Source organism: Phyllopteryx taeniolatus, chromosome 21 (assembly GCF_024500385.1).
Source record: "Phyllopteryx taeniolatus isolate TA_2022b chromosome 21, UOR_Ptae_1.2, whole genome shotgun sequence".
Classification (NCBI taxonomy): Eukaryota; Metazoa; Chordata; class Actinopteri; order Syngnathiformes; family Syngnathidae; genus Phyllopteryx; species Phyllopteryx taeniolatus.
The window spans coordinates 3264819-3282867 of record NC_084522.1 but is presented as its reverse complement, the minus strand read 5'-3'; the positions used below and the strand labels follow the sequence as shown (position 1 = coordinate 3282867).

Sequence of the window (18049 nt, the reverse complement as noted above, 5' to 3'; positions counted from 1 at the left end):
GGCAGATTGAAGGAAACGCTGGCGTGGTTACGTCACCTTGTTTATCCTGTCGCGGGTACGCATTCCAAGCGCAGGTGCAACATCTCACACACTCAGGCTCACGTGCAAAACACGCACGCGGCACAAAATCTCGTGTCGCGTTCGTGTAAAGAGCGACTCGGCCAAACGCTCGCGCTCGCACACCCGCTGATCACCACTCGCCGCAATGGAAAAACTGCGAGCGTTGGTGTTGCATCGGGCAGTAACCAACTATCATTTCACTGAACCGCAAAAACACGGCGCAGTTGTCAACTCGTGTATTTCGGGCGACAGAGGCTGTCTTCGCTTCGCTTTTGAAATTCTAAACACGGACTTTGAAAATCATTCGGAATTCTTTCAAACTGCTCGCGATATCGGGGAACGCCGCTTTGCGAACAGGCGGCAGTAAACAAATGGGTGAATAATAGCAAGGATGAATGCCGGCGTGTCGCCGAGTGTGTTCGTCCTCCGGGCGGCGTCGGCGGCACAACAATTTTGACGGGTTCGACGCTGTGCATGCTTGAAGCGAGGCACAGCGCCTAACCTCCATCAGCTCCCTGGGAGCCTTCTCTCTTCGTCTACACTGCCCAAATGTGTGTGTGTGTGTGTGTGTGTGTGTGTTCGTGTGGTCGAGTCATATTAAGGATTAAAAAAAAAAAAAAAAGAAAGAATTAAGCCCGTTCCTGATGAGCTTCTTATCATTTCCGCGCTTGATGAAAGCACCTGCCACAAAGTTGCTCTTTCTAATCCCTCTTCACACGTTCTTCCTCCTCCTCATCTTCGTCAGCTCAGCCACATCCTGCGCCGCCGCCGCCGCCGCATGTTCTCGCCGTTCCGGGGGTTTCTATTTTTAGCATTTGCTCGTATTGAGGCCGCGGGGCCTTTTCTTTATAGCGCACATGATGTCGGGCGACCGCACGCGCACAATCGAAAGAAGAAACTTACGAATCGGAAAATGTAAAAATATAAACACTGAGGCTCATGCGTAAAAAATAAAATACAAATGATCAATCACATCAAAACAAAATAGAAAATGACAATCCCATTGAATGAAATCTGAGGAATTTCAATTCATTAAAAAAACAGCAAGAACATCGTGAGTCACATCACGAGTTGCTTTTCCACCAGGAAAAATGAGAGCTGCAATGTTTGCAGCTGATGAGATCCAAAGAGACACTTTGTTTGACCCGCACTACGTAACACACACACGCGCGCGCACACTGCTCGTCATCTTCCCTCAACGTCCCACTTGGACCAATCGCAATTGGCCCCGCCCCCCGCCCAGTCCCACTCCAGCACACGATTATCTCACCGAGGCCGTTTTCTTTGGATGCGTCCCAATACTTTTGTTGCGTTTGCAGTGGAAGTGGAGCGCGGCGGCGACAACGCTGCGAAGGCGCCGGCGGGCGCCGAATCCGCCGGCGGGCAGCTGAAGCTGAGGGACAGACACAAGTTGCTGGAGGAGGCCTTCCAGCAGGACGTGGAGCAGTACCTGTCCACGGGATACCTGCAGATCGCCGAGAGGCGAGGTCAGACGCCACCGCCGGCCCAGGTTACGTGGCAGCCGCTCGCAACTACGCTGGGCTCACTCCGTTGGTCATTTTTGCAGGGGACGGATCTGAAGTTCCACGCTGGCAATACAATCCGGGCAATTTGCGAGGTCTCCTTCGGGATCTTTGTTTTTACAGAAATTGCGGTTTTCCTCAGATTCGGACATTTTGGATTGAGCTCATCTTTGAATACTATTCAAAGCCCGACGCACTGTCGTCATCGTCACTTTCAAAGATTGACTCCAGGCGACGATCGCCTCGGTCGCCTGGAAGGAAAGAAAGAATGTGGGATTACGAAAATAGCGCAGCGCGATAGCGGTCCAGGTCCAAACATCCGTGAAATCTTATCAATATTTGGTGAAAGATGATAAATATAATAAAAACTTACCCTGTACAGCAACGCTTACTTTCCAGGTCTTCGGTCTCCGAAGTTTCGACCAGTAGGCGTCTCACTTACAAATGGCAAAAATGGAGTTAGCCCACTCTAGTTGTCAGTTGCTCATTGGAGGGCGGGGTCGGGAGTGAAATAACGTAACTCCTCCCCCATCGTGTTCTTCTTCTTTCTTGTGCTCTCCCTCCCATGCGGCCTCGCTCCGCCCTCCTAACTTCCTCGAGGTACGGTAGCCAATGGCGTCTTCTCTCACTGCTCTGCACTGGCCAATCATCTCCCAGCTTCCTCTTGCACCCCACCCCACCCCCCCCCCCCCCTCAAATTTACAACTACAGCCTCAAATCCACCTCATAGTATTCCAAACGTGACGCATCCAGCGCTTTCAAATAGTCACCGACGGGTCCCTCTGCAAGGTTGCATATTCAAAATGTGTTTAACGCAACAAATATGTATTATTTTTAAAAACATGATATATATATATATATATATATTTTTTTATCATCATGGTAACGGGGTCTGAAATCACCCTGCAAGTGTGGTGAACCCAGTAAAAACACAATGATACATGCATTTATTTACAATGATAAAATAAAATGATAGTAGCATTTCATACATTAAAACATTTAAAAAATAAAAAAAAACTCGTAAATTTTGAATAATAATCTTGTATTTTTGGATATGTTATATATATATATATATATTTTTCTTTATTTTTGTATCGAAAACTTTGAAAAACACGTTTTTGTAATTGAATAAACGTTACAAAAAATATAAGTATGTACATTTTTTTTAAATTTTGTGAGTTTTTAATTTGTACCAGAATGGTTGTTCTTTTTTTTAATCAAAAATGATGAAAATTTTGTTTTCCTACAGCCCTGTTTTTATGTAACGTAATAATATTTTTTAAATGATAATAAATACATAAATTATAGGTAAAAGTGTGAAAAAGAAAAAAATACTAAAGTAAATAATATAATAACATAATGGTCTATTTAAAAATAAAAAAAAAATCACAATATATATAAGTAAATGTCTTAATAAATAATACAATGAAAATATATACAAAAAAATATACATTATTTTTACTGAGTTTATTAATGTTATTGTTGCAAAAAAAAAGTCACTGTCAACATTGCCTTTGCCGTCATTATTTAGCTAACGTTGCTCAAGCTAAAATTCATCCCGCCTGGCTTTGCTTTGCCTGGACTCCGCTCCTTGTCGCCCCCTGCTGGACGCCCGCTGTACTAAATAGTAATGACGATCCCTTGCTGTCCCGTCGCGGTCACAGGGCCAATAGGCAGCATGTCGTCCATGGAGGTGAACGTGGACATGCTGGAGCAGATGGACCTGATGGACATGTCGGACCACGAGGCGCTCGACGTCTTCCTGCACTCGGGCGGCGAGGACAACAGCGCCACCTCGCCCGTCGCAGGTCCCCCCTTTGCTTCTTTTTACGCCCGCAAAGTAAAACATAAAAAACTGCACTGCTCACCGGTTGCGCAACACAAGTATTTTTTTTCACTTACTCATGTAGTTATTAGGGCGTTGTTTTTTTTTTTTTTTTTTTTTTTTGCGTCATATTAATGTAAAGTAACAATAACCTTTAGGGACCTTCGATATCAGAACGAGAATTCACTCTTGAGTACTCACTGATACCATTAGTACTTTTGATACATACAGATAATTGACAGATAATTATGAACAAAGACCTTTCTTTCTTTGTGACGCACATTGATTTGTCGATGTATCGAACCCCCGCAGTGTAGCGCCAGCTAGAGGCGAGGAGGACTTACTCCATGTCAGATTTCACCCCCCCCCCGAAGTATCAGTGGCTGGTATCGACAGCCTCCACGAGTACCGATACCTTGAATACAGTTTTTGCCTCTTCCAGGCCCCGACTCGCTGACGACGGAGATCAGCCTGCAGGTTCCCACTCAGGTCGAGCTGCGCGACAAGCTGTCGTCTTTGTCGTCCACGTGCGCACGCCGTGACGGCGACGAGGAAGACGATGATGAAGAAGAGGACGAGGAGGAAGAGGAGGGAGGGGCTAGGGCGACAACGAGGAGGAGGAGGAGGAAGAGGGCGCCCCCTCTGGTGATGGCGCCCGATTGTGGCAGCGGGACCCCCAAGGTTTGAAGGGGAGGAAAAAAAAAAAGAACACCCACTTTACAACATCTGCCTTAGACAGCAACTTACATTTGGGAAAAAAAATAACTTTTGACTAATTATTACCACAACATCAACTCAGGTGCACATGTGGTATGGTTTGTTGGATTCTGGAAAACAAACAAACAAAAAAAGGATCAAAACAAGCACACGACGACAACGACGACGACAACCACGAAACTTGAAATGGAACCTGCTGCCAAAATGTTGGCCTTCTTCTTGAGCGTTTTCAGTGTCGGCATCATCAAGGAAAATTGTCATGACGACCATAGACGAGGAAACGGACCGTACCTTTGGCGTTGTGCTTTTTCTTGAGCTTATGAGCATTCCCCTTTGTATGCTCCGGGGTTTTCCTTTTGTGCGTGTCCCATATTTTCTCCAAGTTTAACAAATAATCTTGTGTATCCGTCAGGCTCGCAAAGGACCAAAGTTGGGACCAAAGTGCGCGTGTGCTCTTGTCCCGACTGAAGACTTAAGTGTACATGATTTGAGTGTGCCGTGTATACATCTAGCGTGTACTGTATCTTGTTATTGCGCTGAGATGAATTAAAAGGTCATCTGAGGACATTGTGTTGTCACTGTGGTGCATTCAAGGACACTCGGTTTCTTAGGCACTGAATATTACTTAGTTATACTAAATAGCTAATCGTGATTTTTGGGAAATGTAATTAAGAGGACCTATATATAAACCACATGCAATAACTCATTACTAGTATGTGTTACTCGTATGTATATGTGTATACATGTACATATACGTGTATCTATATATATTTGTATGTGCATGCACATTGTGCACGTGAATATGCTACATGTATAGACGTGTATATACACGTCTATACATATACGCGTTTGTGTAAGTGTATATATGTACCGTAGCTCTAAATATTTAGCATGTGAATGCATATATATATATATATATATATATATAGCCAACAAAAATTTTTGGGGGGATTATACAGCCGATGCGTGTGTAATTCTGTGTTTGTCCATATGCATATGTACAGTACATTTATGTTTGTGTATTATGTGCAGAGGAATTATGTGCATACATTTGAGCACACGTACATTTTTACTGATACAAATATAAACGGACATATACACATCATGATTACTACTAGTAGTAACAAAACCTATTAGTTATACTATATGTAACTTACTGCAGGTCCTTAAAATACGTGTATATACATATTACCCTCCAACAACAAAAAAAACATATCTCCAACTTTTTTGGATTTCTTAAAAAAAAAAATACATAAAATTAAAATAGAATATGAAATAAAAACAATTCATTCATTTTTCCTGTTTTAGAAAAAGAAATTGAGATACATGCCTTTTTTTGTTTTGCTTGAATTTTGAAGTTACATCATTACATGTCAACGTCTAAAGGATTCAATCAAATTATTGTGAACAAAATCAAGACGTGAGACATTGGCAAAGGCTTGACAGTGAATTGTCGGCAAGTTTTTATTCAACCTCAAATACAAACAAACTGCAAAAAAGTAAAAAAAAAAAGTAACCAACACGAGAGTCTGGACCAATAAATTAAGAGCCTCGCTTTTTGTTAGCGAGCACTTTCAGACATCAAAAATCAAACAAGATGAAAAACATCGTTAAGGCCATAAAAACTTGACAACAGCTTTCTTTTTTCATTATTATTTAAACGCTGAAAACGCGCACAGCGTTTTTTTTCCTTAAATAGACGTAAAAGAGTTTTTCAGTCCTCTGCGTGGGCGGGATGACGACCAACAAAACAAAACAAAAAAGTATCCATTTAAAAGCATTTTTTCTCAGTGCAACATGAGGAGCTACGACCTTTCTTTGTGTGAAATTTTCATGCTTGAAAATGTAAAAAAAAAAAAAATTTTAAAGTAACTTTTTCCTCGCCTGCTTTTTCCCCCTTACAAAAAAAAAAAAAAAGTAAAGCTAAACAAAAAAAACTAGGCTCAAGGGGCTCGGGTAAGGGTGGGGGAAAGTCGTCTTATGTCTTTTTAGCGATATAAGCAGCACTTAAACGATTTTTTTTTCTTTACATACGGGAGAGACGCTGTCGTCAGCGCACACGCCGATGAAGAAAGGGAATTGTAAGGCTTTTTCTTCATCATCATCACTCTTTCCTGGCGTCCTTCCCCACCGGGCCAAGTATGTAAAAGACATTTACAGGATTATGTACAAAAAAATTCATGGGAGGGGAGGGGGGGGGGGGGGGGGGGGGGAAACAAACAAACACTCAATTTAATCGAATAATAAACAAGTAAAAAAAAAAAATTATAATTGGGACAAAACTGAACATTTCACATTTGACACTAGTGGCTCTACTTGAGAAAATGAAAACAAAAATCAAAAATGATAAGAATTGAAGTCAGATGGAGTGGAAGAAAAATGGAATGTTAACACGATTGCACATCTCCAACCAACCGAGGGGCAGGGGGGGGGGAAGCTTTTCCGCCGTGTTAGCGCGAGCTTCCGGCCAACCTCGCACTTTTTTTTTTCCCCCCGGCATGATACAGTAAATCGGAAAGCGACAGCACCAAAAAATAAGGCCGAACTCCTCGCTTTGAGGCACACTTTTTTTGCGCTCAAATCCCACAAACGACAAAAAAAAAAAAAAACTCCAGAAGGATGCAGGGAAAAAAACAGCAATGTCTTTCAAGTTTTCACTACGAGCGTGCCCCACGGCGTTTTCAAAGAGATACTGCAGGAGCTGCGCCGGGAATTCGGGAGGAAAAACTTTGGGTTTCTACTTCCAAAAAATTTGGCGGGCGGGGCAGAGACAAAAAGCAATTGGGGAAACGGCGGCAAATGTTTTGGATGCTAGTGCAAAAGGCCTCAAGACACGGCGGCCGCCTTGGGCATCAGGCTGGAGGAGAGGCGGGCGAGCGACACCTCCATGGCGCTGCGCTTGCGGGGGGCGCCGCGCTTGGCCGGCGAGGCTTTGGCGGGGCTGACGGGGCGGCAGCAGGCGTCACCCGCGCCCGCCACCGCCGCGGACGCCGCCACGATTAGGCCGCCGCCCGCCGCCACGCCCCCGCCGCTCTTCAGCATGGCCCGCCCGCACACCTGGTTCACCAAGTTGTTGATTTGCTCCTGATGGAAAAGACAAATACATTTGTAAGTCATCGAACATTTTAAAATAACTGAATTGGCTTAAATATTACAAATATATATTACATAATTCTGTAAAAAAAAAAAAAAAAAAACCTTTCATTTGAAATTATTTAGAACGTAAAAAAATATTTCATCATCATTAACAACATTTAGAATGTTTTTAATTATCTTGTAAATTTACAAATAGGCCTGCACGGTGAACAGCTGGTTAGCACATCTGCCTCACAGTTCTGAGGACCGGGGTTCAAATCCCGGCCCCACCTGTGTGGAGTTTGCATGTTCTCTCCGTGCTCACTCCGGTTTCCTCCTACGTCCCAAAAACATGCGCGGTGGGTTGATCGAGGACTCTAAATTGCCCGTAGGTGCGGATGGTTGTTTGTTTCTATGTGCCCTGCGATTGGCTGGCGACCGGTTCGGGGTGTCCCGCCCGGAGATAGCTGGGATAGGCTCCAGCAGCCCGCGACTCTAGTGAGGATAAGCGGTAAAGAAAACGGATGGATGGATTTACAAATAGGAAGCTATATTTGATTTGAAAACATCTTTAATGAAAATGTTATTTATATTATTTATTGTTATTTAAGTTCAATAACAATTTCAAACAATTATCTTAAAATGTTAAACATAAAAATTTGATTTTCATTATTCAGTCATTTGTTTTACTCTAGTATTTTTGTCTTATATTTCATTTATATTTTTCATGACATAAAACCAGTTAATTTAAACAATTCAAAATGTCCCTTTAAGTTTTTTTTAATATATATAGATCTCTCTCTCTCTCTCTCTCTCTCTCGCGCGCACCTCGTCATATCTGTACATCATCTTGAGGCCTCGGCACGACTTGTGCTTCTCCACGAAGCGCAACGCGCACTCCAGACAGAATACAACGTTGTCCGTCTCCTGCACCACCTGCACACAAAAAAAAAAAATAAAAAAAAATTTTTTAATTCATATCCAAACACGACTGATTTCACTTTTTCAGCAATAACTGATTACTTCCTAATTAAGGTAAAATATTTGTAACTTAACTGACTTTATTTATATTTCTTTACACTTAATTAACATTTTTCTCATTTAAAAATGAAGCGACATTTAAAAATTTGAATTCCAATCTTATTTGCTTCGTTTAAAATCTTTTTTTGACTTTTTTAATGCGTAATTTGTACTTTTGTAAATTGTTTTGAAATTAAATTGTAGCTTTAATCAATTTTAGATATTTTAATTTTAAGATTTAATATTTTGAATTACAAAAAAATAGTCATTTGTAATTTTAGTTTATCAATTAAATAACTTCTTACAAACTAATTTGTAATTAAGATTTTCTTAGGTGTTAATTGTTTTTATTGTAATTTTACTTTTTCTTTAATTAACCAGTCATTTGTCATTTTCAGGCTTTACACCAAAATTGAACCTTTTTAAAAATGTATTCTGAATTAGAAACACTTTGAAACTTTTTAGTTTTGAAATTCAATTTTATCCTGCAGTTAGATTTTATCCCTATTTGTATCACTTATGTCGGTCACAATAAAAACAAGGAGCTGCAGCGTGCGTGTCAAGAAAAGTTGCGCGTTTGTGGCGACCATGGACAAGTAGCAGAGGTGGTGGCAGATCTGGCATCGCCTCTCGGAGGACTCGAGCGCCGTCCACTTCCCGCGCGGCTTCTTGCGGCCCTCGTCGTGAGCGCCGTAGCGCGCCGCCGAGTGCAGGCCCGCCGCGAACAGTTCCGAGCGCTGCCGCATCTCCGTGTTCCTGCGCCGCACCACAACAACATCGTCACTCAAGACAAGATGCCAAACGGGTTTTGGGAAGCCCACATTCAAACCCCCAAACCACGTATATAGCCGCGCAATTGCCAACTTTTTATTCGACTGCCCTTTATTCATGTTGAATGATGACTTTTTGTCCTGCAAAATTCCTAAACTTATTTCTCATGAAAAGTGTCTTCTACACGGAATACTTCATTCTCACGAGATTACACCCGTTTTCTCACAAGATTGCAATTTTATTCGTAGGATGATAACTTTTCACATGATTGTATGACTTCATTTTCACAAAATTCACACCTTTTGTTCACCAAAAAAAATGCACATTTTAGTTGTAGGATCACAACTTTTCTAGAATGTTTTCTTAAAATTCCATTAAAAAAAAAAAAAAAAAAAAAAAAAAAGATGACGGCTTTAAATTTGACAACATCTCATGAAATAATGACTATTCTCAAAGAACGACTTTTTCCCTCAGAAAAAACTTTTTGGGGTTAAAATTTCCACTATTCTGAGGATGTCCAATTTTGAAAAATAAAAATTTATTCTGATGAATTGACGACTGTTGTAAAATTCTAACCTCATAAAATTGCAATTTGATTCATAAGATTACAATCTCACATAATTTCATAACTTTATTCCCACCAAATTACAACTATTGTCTAATTCTGAATATTTTTCTCATAAAATTGCAACATTAAGCCACAGATTAAAATTGTTCACATAATTTTACAACTTTCGCTTCATGAAATACTTAGAATTTTTTGCCGCATAAAATTGCAACTTTATTCGTAAGATTTCCCAAAAAAAAAAAGAAAAAAAGATTGACATAATTTTGCGAGCTCACGACAATTTTTCTCATAAAGTTGCGACTTTATTGTGACGGCGACGACGACGTTAACGTTTCCCCCGAAAATCTTTGGCGTCATTTGCCAAGTGTATTTCCCCACCTGAGGTCTTTGAGGAGGGCGGCGACGGTGGCGAGCAGGAGGCCGTTGTCCCGTTTGGACTCGGCCGTGGCGATCTGGTAGAGCAGCTTCTCCGTGGAGAACGGCTCGGCGATGCGCCGGCACTTCAGATCCTGTCGGGAGCCAAACCGCCAATGACTCAACTCAACTAATTTATCACCATCCATGAACCGTTGATGTATTTGACAAATGTTGACACGAAACTTTTTTTTGCCCCTCCCTTCTAATCTAAAAACTACTCCTCACTACATAAACCGAGATGGAAATGTTTTTTGTAGACAAGAATGGAGTTGGCGAACAATTCCCAAAGTTTCTCTGCATGGGGCCACGTAACGCGCGGCGCCCACCTTGGCCGCCTGGTAGCCCAGCTTGATCCAGTGCGGCGTGGCGAAGTGCACCGTCTCCGACACGCTGTAGCCGCAGCACACTTTGGACACGAAGGCGCCGGGAAAGCACACCACAAACTGGCCGCTGCGCTGCACCGTGCGGTGGACACGGATACCCTCGCGGCACAGCACCTCCGGAGAAATCTTGACCCCAAAAATTGTCATCAAAAAAAAAATCAGCAAATATATTTAAAACAAAATATGTTAGACAGCTTTATGGATGGACACACCATCACGAACATCATGTTCATTTATTTGCAATTAAATAAATCATGACTAATTAGGGAGTTCTGCATTCATTCAATAGAAACAAAATCTTAATTGAAGCAAAAAAATGATGTAAACATTACTTTACAATTTATATCTAATATTTGAATGACTAAATTAACCAACTTGAATAATCCAATTAAATGCGAAATCGACGCCCACAGTGAAGCGCAATGGAATGCGCGCGCACTGACCATGATGTTCTTCTCCAGCATTTCCAGTCCAGGCGTCCCGTTGGCCTGCAGCAGGGTGTGGACCACCTTGTCCAGCTTGGACTTCTCCTCAGCAGGGACACAATACCTGACGCACACGCACGCACGTTAATAATACATTTCTATACTTACGCGCGTGTGGATACGCCTGCGTGTGCGCCGCCGCCCACCAAATGCAATCAGCACCAGTGTGAAGGTAATCGATGTATGGAAGGCGATTTTGGTCGCGAGACCAGCATGAGGTAGAAAAGACCATGCCGACGTTTAGCCAGGGAATGGTGACCCCTGCGGGCAAACACGCAAAACCACAACTTTTAACATCTCGGGACTTGTTGTTGTTGTTGTTGTTTTTGAATTCAGGTGGCAGCTTCATTCATTCAAATTTGCATTTCAGGTCTTAATCCTCACACGTTTGACAAAAATAATAAATACAACCAGGTTAGTGCTCATTTAAATTCAATGTATAATTGAAATAATTATTTATAGCTTTTACACAATGAATTTATGGAAAAACCATCATTTTACCTAATCAGAAGTCTGAATAAAGTCACGGAAAATAATGCGAGTACATACAAAAACCTAAATTTACAATCGAAATAGTTAGAAAATAAGTTGGTTAAGTTAGTTATCATTTAACTACATTTTAATAGTGAAAAATATTAATTTCATTAAGTTCCTGTTTTTTAATGTGCATAAATCTTGAAAAAGCTGGAAGAAAATAATTTCAGGGAAAGGCACAATAATATATATAAAATAAACTTAATTTAGAATTGAAATTGAAAACATTTTGATGAATGTTTTTATTTAATGACATTTTTATTCAATCTGGAAAGATCTGTCCATTTTAGACCAATCAGAAACCTGAAGAAAGTCATTTCAGGAAAAGGCACAATCATGCGTATAAAATGTAATTTAGAATTACAATATTTCAACATTTAAAAAAACCAAACATTTTTTTGGGATAAATCAGGCAAAAGAAAAATGCAGCCAATCAAAAGCCTGAAGAAAGTCATTTGTGGAAAAGGCACAATTATATAAAACATCATTTAATATAAACTCAAAGTATAACTAAGATAATCATGAACTATACATTTTAAGAGTTAAAACCTTTAACAGCACTAAAAATACCTTACCGGGCACGGCGCCGAGATGTCTCAGGATGGACCCCGAGTTGTTGGGCAGGACGGTGAGGTTCCATCCGTGTCTGGACACAAGAGGGCGCCACAGACATGACAGCGTGTCCTTCGTCCCCTCCCAAATGTTCTTTTGCGTGCGTGTGTGTGTGTGTGTGTGTGTGACTGACTTTGAAAACGGTTCCGACTTGCCGGTGGGGAAACCGCTTCCGTGCGTGCTGGTGTCCACCTTCCCGCAATGTACGGCCACATGGCCGTCACGCTGCTCCACAATGCGCCAGTACTCTTGCTGCAGGCACACCCGCTCATGTCAGTTTGGAATATATTGAAATTTATAACGCAATAAGAGGCTCACCTCCACTTCGGCGGCGCCGGGCTCCTTGTTGAAGCACATGGTCATGGTGTTGCGTGCGATCCGGAAGAAGTTGGTCAACGACACGGACTTCCCCTGCAACACGGTCTGACAGTTACGCTCGGTTTGCTAACCAAAACAGCAGCACCGATCAAGTAACGCAGTTCAAGTTTCCTCGCGTGGCATTGAAGATGACCTTCCGTTTTTGTTAACCTTGTGACTAACCTTGTAAATACATTTGTGCTGCTCGCCGAGTACGCCGTCGTCGTCCGGCTCGTCCGCTGCGCGCCGCCCGTCCTCTCTGCCGTGCTTTTCCTGAGCGAAGAGGCGGCGCCGGCCCGCTTTCACCTGAGCCTCCAGATCTTTCAGATGCTGGTACACGCCGTTGGTGCCGGCGCCGCCTCCGCCGCCGCCCACCACGCCGCCCGCCAGCCCGTTCTTGGGCTCGTAGCGGGGCAGCGCCGGCGCGGCCGAGTCCGCCAGGCCCTCCAGAGGCCCGCGCCGCGCCTCCAGACAACGCTTCTCCTGCAGTACCTGACGGAAAAATTCCCATTGTTGCTACATCAAGACGTCAACAGGTTCTCGAGTACGAATGCCGTGCCGGCTGAAATTAGAGCGGCTATCGCCGTAGAACTGTTTCAAACTGGACTTCAGACACATTTCGAGACTCTCGCATTTGGTTAAAGCGCACCTAGAATGCAATTAGTCTCTTGCCGTGTCTCACCACCTAACATCTGGATTTTGGCCTGTTTTACTGCCGCTTTACTTTTCTCCCCCCACCCTGCTGTCAGGTCCTGTGATGTGGCCAAAAGTGGAAATGAAGCAGTTGTGAAAATCCGCAAGGAATGGACGCCACCCCTGAAATTTTGTCGAATTGCCTACACCCTAAACTTATGAGTAAGTAGCAGTTGTTTGAAGGTTTATGATTACAATAACATCAACGCTAATTGTCATTACAGAAGACCCCCGCTATTTGTTGGGGCTAGGGACTGAGCCAGACTACAAAAAGTGAAAATCTGAAAATAATAATTGACGGCCTCGTACAAAAGCCATTTGGGGGAAACAGAAAAAAAAAATGCTAAGAAGAAATCGGTATAGGTTCCAAATTAACATGCGAATACGCGAATGCTGAACCCAAAAATAAGTGTGGGTCCACTGTATTTTCTGCATGAATCTAGCAGACTTTTGTTAAAAAAAACTTTTTTTTTTAAAGTTAGTTTGAACATTTGGGCGATTAAATATTCAATGTTTCAAGCTATTTTGTTTTATGCGTCAGTTTTACAGTAAACTTCAACCAGCAGGGACAAACAAACAGCTTGAAGCGAGCACGCTGAACCTCTTATGTTGAGAACTGTACGAGCAAGGGAGTCCTCTTCTCATTTCCTCGAAGTTATGTTCTACGATAGTCTCCCATTTCTTGACAGCGAGAACGGGCGCTAAGGAATCATTTTTAAAAAAAAGGGTGTTTTAACAAGCTTAAATGTTTAAAGCATGTGGGAGTTGTGAAACCATTTAAAATATTCATTTGATAAGGTCTCTCCATATTGCGGATTTTCATCTTTTGCAAGTGATGTTCACTGTCATCCATGCTGAGAGATGATAATAGGGTGTGACGTACACATGTATAAAAGAGAAGCCCAGAGCGCCACGTAAGCTTTTTTTTTTTTTTTGCAACACATATTTAATAATTGAAGCAATTTTCAGCGCGAAGACAGCTCACCTCGGCCTGCAGCCGGAGGCGCTCGTCGGCGCCCAGCGAGTCGTAGGCCAGCAGGTACTGCAGGTAGGCCTCCTGAAGCTTGGCCAGACGGTCCTGCGCCGACTTGGGGATGCGCAGCAGATCGGCCAGCTTGGTCCACTTCTTCAGGTCCATCACCTGCTGCATGCCGCCCATGTCGTTGAGCAGCTGGAAGAAGCGCGCCAGGTCCACTTCGCAGCCGCCTGCGTGCCGCAACGACAACGCGCTTAGTAGTTTCGCATGCACGCACGGGCCGGAGTACAAAAGTTGGAGCCTTTCACAATTGCTGTGCGCTTTCACACAGAGATCATGCATATTCTAAAGAAGATTTAGTGCCTTTCAAGCCTGAAACCCAACGGAATTGCAGCAAATATGTGCGCTTTCACATAGAGGCACTGGAAAGTTTCAGAAAAACATTGTGACTTTCACACAGAAGCCAGCGATATAGACGCAACTGTGTGCAATTTCACACAAAGACTCAGCAAAGTTGCTCAAAATTTCAGCTTATCCGCATGTGCCTTTCACATAGAAACCCACCAATAATGCCGGCCGGAGCTCTCTGTGCTTTCACACAGAGATCCTGCAAAGTTGCCGATGATTATTTAGTGCCGTTTGAATAAAACCTTCAATGGCAGAAAATTCTAAATCTATTTCCTTCCCTTCTCCACTGTTATGATGCCCTGTAAGAAAGTAGCACTTAACAGTCCCGCTATCAATAAAGTTATTTTCCTCGCAACCTGAGCGAGACGTCTGCTGCGGAACGCCACCGAAGACCCCCCCCCCCCCCCCAAGGCCCCCGTGCAGTGTATGAAATAGTGTTTACTAGGTTTTGGTAGAGAGGCGCAGCAATGTTTGCCATCGCGTTTTACGAGCCATCCTTTTTATAGCCGACAATAACAATAGCGGAGGAGTTGGCGCGCGGCCCCCCCGCGGACCACCCCGACAATATTTCCCGCAGATTGTCCTGTCACTTCCCATTCCCTGCCGCGGCGCCGCCACTTTACGAGCCTCTAACAAGCCTCGGCGCGAGCCCAAACGCTACTTTTTTCTTCTCTCGTTTTCATTTCGCGGCAGTTACCGTGTGGCCACGAGCCAGGGAGTCCCGTCAGTCGGCCGCCCGGACTTTACCCGCGTGTGGGCTCTGTATTAAATGGAAATGTTTTGGCAGGGGAAAGAGCTCAGGTGACATCCAAAGGTCAGTTAACGCTGCGGCGAGTACAATCAGCTGACTGGATTCAGTGCGTCACTGTGTGAAAGGAATTGATTGCCACCGAAGATTTCTAGTACGGAAAACCATGAAATACAGAGAACAGCCAGGCTGGAAACTTTGTGAAAAGGAGAGAGTGAAAGCGGGTATTAAGCTAGTTTGGCCTTGGCGGAGGTCTGCGCTTTTTTCCCCGAGTAGCCTGATGAAGTGAAAACCAATTTCCCCAAATTTGGACCCATGGGCCTTAACCTGGAAAAATGTTCTGCTCTGGGAATTCTATCAATCATCACGTAGAATCGGGATGGCTCGGCCTTGGCAGAGGTCAGCGCTCTTTTTGCTAGGAAGCAGGATTGCGGTAAAACGTTGCAATCCAAACTGGTGGAGCGGTAACACACTCAAGCAATTTCCAGCACAAAACAGCGGATCCAGGAAACCGCAGTTGCACCTTGGCGGAGGTCTGCGCGTCTTACCAATGACGGGCGGCTCGTCCATGGTAATGCCCTGAGATTTGAGGTGTTTTCTGATGCACGCCAGCCGCTGCACGTTGGGGCCCCAGCGCCGCCCCAGCATGTGGACCCTCTGCACGGTGGTGACGAACCGCATCTCCTCGCTGAGCTTGCACTCGGGCCTCCAGTCGGGCGGTGGCACCACGCGGCACACGCCCGCCGCCTCCGCCTGCTCCCGCACGCCGTCCAGGTACGCCAGAGGGTCCTGGAACTCGCGGGACGCCGGTAGGAAGACTGGCACCTCGCCCAACGCCGCCCACCCTTCGGGGCGGCTCCGCCGGGGCCCCCGCTCCTTCTCCAGCTCGCGCTCCTTCTGCCGCGCCAGCTCCTTCTCGCGCTCCCACTCCTTGTCGCGGTCGGCCGGCCGCCCCGTCGGCGGGGGCCCGAGCGGTCCCGACCGGTTGGCGAGCGGGGAGGAGGAGGAGGCGGCGCCCTGTCGGAGGTCTGAGGTAGTGCTGCGCCCGGGGCCGCGGGAGTGATTGTGGCCGGACGACGGGGAGGAAGAGGAGGCGCCGCCGCGGCCGTGAGACCTGCTCAGTTGCTGCTGTGCTTGTCTGATCAACATCAGCTTGCCGGCCGACGCCCGCTTGGGCCGCTGGTTCGCCGACTCTGCTGGTGTCGAAGAGGATTGTTGCGCGAGGGGCGTGGAGGGCGGGGAGCTCTCGGGGGGCGGCGGCGGCTCAGAAAGGCGTCCGCTTGAGAGCGGGGTGCTGGGGGTGGCGGAGCGCATCGGGCCCGCCTTCTTGCCGCTGCGGGTCTCCGGTGGCGGCGGCCGAAGCTTGGCCTTCTTGGGCTCCTGGCCGCCCTTCAGCACGCTGGCCTCCACCGAGTGCAGCACCACCTCCAGGCGCCGCTTGGAGTTGCGCAGACCCTCCCGCCCAGGGAAGTCGCCCTCGTGTCTGTGGCCGTCCTCCCTGTCGTCGTGCCGCTGCCCGTTCAGCCTCGCGTCGAGGCGAGCGGCGGCGGCGGCGTCGCCCGCGTGCAGCCCGTTGGATAGTAGCACCTGTTTGCGTGTTTTTGCATTGCTGTGATAGGCTGCTGCTGCTTTTCCTGAGTGGGTCAGCCTGTTGCTGGCTGCTGGCTGGCTGTGCTGATTGTGATTGTTCGCATTGTTGTTGTTGCTGCTGAGTTTGGTTTTCTTGCCCAGTTCCCTCTGCTTGGCTTTGGTGTAGGTGACGTGGCCCTTGGACACGGTGGCCGTGTACTTCTTCACAGTTTTGGACGGCAGGCGGAAGTCGCGGCTCCTCTTGGCGGCGGCCTGCAGGGCGCTCAGACGCGTCAGCCCGTTCACTCTGGAGACCTGACCAAAGGAAATGACACCGAAAATATTAATTCTCCATATTAATTCGCTTCTTTTTATTTTTTCCAAATTTCCTCCAACAGTGGCGTGTCCTCTAATTGACGCTGGGTGTGTCCACTTTAACAATTAAACAGCTTTTAATCTACCCATGGATGCGCGCGCACACAAACAACTAGCAGCTAGCCCCCCACACACACGCACACCCACGGTCGCACACACTGGACAGACGAGCACAGCCACATTTAATGGACACACATATCAGTCACTACCGAGGGAGTTGACAGCTTTCACTCGTGTGCCGAACGTGCACATGGACGTACACAGAGGTCGGTAGAGTAGCCAAATATTGGACTCAAGGAAGTGTACTGTTACTTTCCAATAATAAGACAAGTAGTTACTTGAGTAAGAAAGTACTCAATCAAAAACCTACTCAAGAGGAACTCATGAGGAACTTCTGATTTAAAAAAATAAATAAATAAATAAGAACATTAAATATATTTTAAAATAATATATGGGTGGGAGTCCACACACACCTGCTACTATTTCATTTATTTAAACTGCCCAAAAACCAACATCACATGCATTGGGCCCTACAGAAACATTATTTGCTTTACTCACTTAAATGACTGAATGAAAAATCCGTTTGCTGAACAGACTTGTGAGTGTGTGCGCGCACGTGTGTGTGTGTATATCTCAGGTGGCGGAGGGAGTAAGGTGACAAAGAGCAGGCCATTAAAAGATAAGGGGGACTGAAACCTGACCCTGTCGCTATCAATCTCTCACTCTCTCACTCACACAAACACACACACACACACACACACACGCACGGTGAAAGGGGAATTAGAGGGGGTTATTAAGAGGAGGGCGATGGACAAAAGTATTGGGCAGGGGTTCTCAAAACTGGGGTGCGGCTGTCGTATCATATAAAAAGTGCATTCGTACATATAAGGGCAAACATAATTAACTAATGACTCCTCCCTATCTTCGCTTCAA

General features: G+C 45.1%; 2 protein-coding genes across 11 annotated transcripts in view; one reads left to right on the top strand and one right to left on the bottom strand.

The window, feature by feature from the left end:
• The window catches only part of dtnbp1b (dystrobrevin binding protein 1b), a 46885-nt gene extending 40555 nt beyond the window's left edge, over nucleotides 1–6330 (top strand). For 3 of the 7 annotated variants that reach the window (XM_061759707.1, XM_061759706.1, XM_061759708.1), the window contains 3 exons: nucleotides 1380–1547; nucleotides 3248–3391; nucleotides 3851–6330. In XM_061759707.1, coding sequence (XP_061615691.1) covers nucleotides 1380–1547; nucleotides 3248–3391; nucleotides 3851–4095 — 557 coding nt within the window. In that variant the 3' untranslated portion in view covers nucleotides 4096–6330. Of the gene's footprint in view, nucleotides 1–1379; nucleotides 1571–3247; nucleotides 3392–3850 lie in introns of all 7 variants that reach the window. The other 4 variants (XM_061759705.1, XM_061759703.1, XM_061759704.1 and 1 more) reach the window with 2 other exon arrangements.
• jarid2b (jumonji and AT-rich interaction domain containing 2b) overlaps nucleotides 5558–18049 on the bottom strand; it is a 69830-nt gene continuing 57338 nt past the window's right edge. For all 4 annotated transcript variants that reach the window (XM_061759685.1, XM_061759686.1, XM_061759687.1 and 1 more), the window contains 13 exons: nucleotides 15721–17056; nucleotides 14026–14246; nucleotides 12531–12839; nucleotides 12309–12401; nucleotides 12124–12242; nucleotides 11954–12024; nucleotides 10991–11105; nucleotides 10803–10908; nucleotides 10303–10485; nucleotides 9938–10068; nucleotides 8808–8976; nucleotides 8029–8136; nucleotides 5558–7209 (listed from right to left, as the gene is read on the bottom strand). In XM_061759685.1, coding sequence (XP_061615669.1) covers nucleotides 6952–7209; nucleotides 8029–8136; nucleotides 8808–8976; nucleotides 9938–10068; nucleotides 10303–10485; nucleotides 10803–10908; nucleotides 10991–11105; nucleotides 11954–12024; nucleotides 12124–12242; nucleotides 12309–12401; nucleotides 12531–12839; nucleotides 14026–14246; nucleotides 15721–17056 — 3219 coding nt within the window. In that variant the 3' untranslated portion in view covers nucleotides 5558–6951. The remainder of the gene's footprint in view (nucleotides 7210–8028; nucleotides 8137–8807; nucleotides 8977–9937; nucleotides 10069–10302; nucleotides 10486–10802; nucleotides 10909–10990; nucleotides 11106–11953; nucleotides 12025–12123; nucleotides 12243–12308; nucleotides 12402–12530; nucleotides 12840–14025; nucleotides 14247–15720; nucleotides 17057–18049) is intronic.